This window comes from Alosa sapidissima, chromosome 10 (assembly GCF_018492685.1).
Source record: "Alosa sapidissima isolate fAloSap1 chromosome 10, fAloSap1.pri, whole genome shotgun sequence".
Taxonomy (NCBI): domain Eukaryota; kingdom Metazoa; phylum Chordata; class Actinopteri; order Clupeiformes; family Clupeidae; genus Alosa; species Alosa sapidissima.
Window position 1 is genome coordinate 35,797,147 of NC_055966.1, and position 4,060 is coordinate 35,801,206.

The 4,060-nt window shown below is 42.2% G+C and overlaps 1 protein-coding gene across 6 annotated transcripts in view; it reads left to right on the forward strand.

The window, feature by feature from the left end:
• Positions 1 to 3,623, forward strand: part of adar (adenosine deaminase RNA specific) — a 25,210-nt gene extending 21,587 nt beyond the window's left edge. For all 6 annotated transcript variants that reach the window (XM_042106757.1, XM_042106762.1, XM_042106763.1 and 3 more), the window contains 3 exons: positions 671 to 783; positions 1,684 to 1,811; positions 2,054 to 3,623. In XM_042106757.1, coding sequence (XP_041962691.1) covers positions 671 to 783; positions 1,684 to 1,811; positions 2,054 to 2,381 — 569 coding nt within the window. In that variant the 3' untranslated portion in view covers positions 2,382 to 3,623. The remainder of the gene's footprint in view (positions 1 to 670; positions 784 to 1,683; positions 1,812 to 2,053) is intronic.
• The last annotated feature ends 437 nt before the right edge of the window (positions 3,624 to 4,060 follow it).

Sequence of the window (4,060 nt, forward strand, 5' to 3'; positions counted from 1 at the left end):
ATCCAACATAGTTAGTTCTAAATGGCAGTAAGTTATAACTAGCTTTATGTGAAAGAATCCAACCTAGTTAGTTCTAAATGGCAGCAAGTTATAACTAGCTTTATGTGAAGGAATCCAACCTAGCTAGTTCTAAATGGCAGCAAGTTATAACTAGCTTTATGTGAAAGAATCCAACCTAGCTAGTTCTAAATGGGAGAAGGCTATCACCACAGTATGCTAGCGTAACAAGTAGCTTTGTGTGCCCTCACTGTAAACGGTAGTTCTAATTTGGTGATTGTGAGAGTGCTGTGTTTGTGCAATCTACCCTTGACATGGGGAGATCTGTTGAAATGCTGGTGTTATTACCGTTCCTACCTTGTCTCTCTGTGCATGGGTTCGCTTGAAGAGCAGGTCTGTGGTCTCGTGATTCAAACTTAAACATGATAACAGTAGGTGACCCGTATGATGCAGACTCCGTAGTTAAGAGAACAAAGCAGCGAGTCTAATGTAGAGATGCATTGGTTGAGCGAATAATGGCATGTCTTGCTACAAATGTATTGCATGTGTTGCTGTTGCTGTTGCTGGAGGTATTGCTAACAAGTGAATGAGGCCCGACTTGTTGTATAGCTATTTCAAGGAGAATACGAGCACATGCATGAAGTTATAATTAAGCTTTACCCTCTCTATTTAGGATACTTGTACAGCCATGGTCACCTGACCAGAGCAGTCTGTTGCCGATTGGCCAGAGACAATGATGCGTTCCTGAAGAACCTCCCTCCCCAATACACTTTAAACCATCCAGAGGTACACACACACACGCCTTTTGGAGACAATTTGTCGGTTTAACGCAAACACATACACATGCACGCACACTAAAGATTATGGTATTTTTGTGAGGTCTTCTCTATTAACCATATGAGCCTACAATATATTATTGCAGTTTCACTGATAATGGTGTCCACTTTCATATTATGCTACCAGTGTCACCGCTGTGATCTTGTGCTGACAAAATGGTCGATAATCTGACTTGATGATATAGCTGATCAATGCAGCTGATCAATGCGTACCAATATTAAGCAATTAGGGATAATAAGTCATCAAACGACTCATTTAAAATGAAATCAACAATGCTAATGTGAATAAAATTGGACTGCCGTTTAATTTGATAATGCTAGTACCGGTGGGATCAAACACTAGATAAAAAGCATGGCCTGCTCTGTGGCATTCGGAAGTCCCCTAGTTACCCTTGGGCTGGGCTGGGCTGGGCTGGGTTCTGTCCCCGCATGGCTCCGGGTCGGTCCAGTTCAACGACGGAACAAACTGTCCGAGTGCCTTTCATCTGAATCCTCTCCAGAGGGGAGAACACATGTCATCTGAAGCTGATTGTGCTTTTCAAGATGGAGTCTCTTATCTTGCCTCTCAGATACAAATACTACCCAGCGCTCTGACTGGGCTTGGGGCTATTAGATTATTTGAAGGATAATAATAATGATAATGTTCGGAAACCGAAAATAAACAGATATTGTTTTAAGCCAACAGAGCGCATTTGACACCTCACACTCACACATCTCTCAACGATTGATTTGTTTAATTTTTTTAATTGAAAATGTCAATCAACTAGGCCAACACAATCATAAACAGTGATCAAAAAAAGGAGTTTTTAACCCCCCCCCCCCCCCCCCCCCCTCTTTCCTTGTGTGTCAGGTGGGGAGGGTGAGCGTGTATGATTCCACACGTCACACAGGTAAAACCAAGGAGTCCAGTGTGAACTGGAGTCAGCCGGACCAGCTGACTGTGGAGGTGTTGGACGGGACCAAGGGCAAAGTGGACGGGTGAGGGATGGCCAGCTCCGCTGATGGCACTCTTGTGCTACAGTTTTTGCGCACATGTTGATTTGTCCCATGATTTGCTCTTGATTTGTCCCATGATATGCTTTCTCCAATATTCCATAATAGTTATAGATGAGTGTGTGGTTACATTGGGCCTTTTGGAGCCAATTATGTGGAATGAAATGCATTTGTCTCACTTTGTCTCCTTTGTCTCTCCTTTTGGACTCCACCCCCCCCGCCCCCAGACCAAAGCTGGAAGTGTCGCGTGTGTCCAAGTCCAGCCTCTTCCGTCTCTTCCAGGAGTTGTGCAGTCGCGCCGGCCGCGCTGACCTGATGGCGCTGCCCTCGTACGCCCAGGCCAAGATGGCTGCCGGGCCGTTCCAGCAGGCCAAGGGGATCTTCTTCCAGGCGCTCGGCCAGCACGGCTACGGAGCCTGGATCGGCAAACCCCTGGAGGAGAAGAGCTTCGAGGGGAACGACAGCAACGGCGCAACTGATGCTTCTGCCAATGCTTATGCTAATGCTAACTTAGCTATCCACCCCTACAGTGTAGCATACCCTCAGAGCCAGTAAAGCCAGCCGATGGGGAGGGAAGGGGGGGGGGTGGGGGGTGATGAGAGAGAGAGAGGGATAAGTGAGCTGTGGACAGAGAGGAGTAGCCAGGAGCGAGTGACGTCCCTAGCGGAGAGATTGCAGTGATTGAGTCAGACAGGAGGGGTGCGGGGTGGTCTAGAGGGAAAGCAAGAGGGGGGAAGCTGAAAGAGTGGAGGATGGACGAACTCCTTGGCACTACTGACATAACTCTAGGGGGGTTGTCACAGTAACCAAACTGCAAACAAATCAAGCTCCACAGCTTTTAGGCCTAGATGGTGTTAGTGGTCAAGCAAATCGTTTGGGTAGATGAGTGGGGGAATGTCAAGATGATGATTATTTTAGGAATCCTTTTTTAAATAATTGTTCTCTCTCTCTCTCTGATATACAATTTATTAATTGTAGAGATTTATGATATCTCTCTTATATACAGTTATAGAACAGTTATAGAACAATCATACTGTTGACAACCTCATAGCTGGGAAAAACAACTTAATACACATAGTTGCATTTAGTTCTTAAAAAAGTGTCTAGAGTTCACAAGTAAATTCTTTCTGTCAGTCTATAAGGTTCCTGAGTTCCATCCCTAAGTTCCTGAGATACTTCAGCTGTCTGTCAAAGTGTCGTCTACTTCTTTTTGATCCACAGCCTTGTCATGTTTTGCCTGTTCTTATTGTATGTGCTTTACACACACTGAAGAGAATTTTTTTTTTTTTTTTTTGTCGTTTTTTTGTTTAATGTAGGTAAAAAATGTATACATAATATACATACAGATACATGTACACACAGATGTGTGTATATATACCCTCTGCACTATTGTGTGTGGATATATATATTTGGATTTGTGTGTTTATGTATATGTATATATTGTATGTATATATTTTATAGATAAATGACTTGTTTTATATTCAACTTTATAAAAATATTGGGGATTGTAAAGGAAGTGTGGCTTCATTTTTTTTTTTTTTTAAAGACATAACAAATTAGTGATTTGCCATTATAGGAGTATATGCGAGCGCACACACACAACACACCCTGACGTGTGTGTGCAAGGCCCATCACGGACGTCACTGATTTTGTTTTGGTTTTATTTTTTTTATGATACTCCCATGTTCATTTTACTGAATTATATTTGGTCACTTCTCTGATCTTTGCAGCTGTAACATTCTGAACTGTGAGGACAGGCTGAGGTTCTCTCCTGCAATAAACAGAATGAAAACCAGACTCCCTGAATATGTTTGATCATTTCCTTTAGATAGGCCTATGTGCAGTTATTAACAGAAGCTATGACTACATCTAGTGTCTAGAGTGAATAAATAATGTATCTGAAATAAGAATTAAAAAGGACAAATACAATAAACAATTGAAACAAAACAGAATGGCTGACGATCATCTTCCCCCTCAGTTTGCCCAATGTTCTCCTGATCTAGAGACACTGGCTATAGACCTTGAATAAATTCTTTCAACAACCCTTTTCAGGTTCTATACATCAAGGATTTCTTTGTAATACTTGCGAAAACATTAGTCAATTCTGGAAGAAAAAAACTAAAGCTGATTTTGCACTTGTGAATTGATCTCAAACCCCTCAAATCTCAAACTTGGTCTAATTAAGTATAAAAACTGATGAAAAACAAATGGCTTGAACAAATCCTAATTTGAAA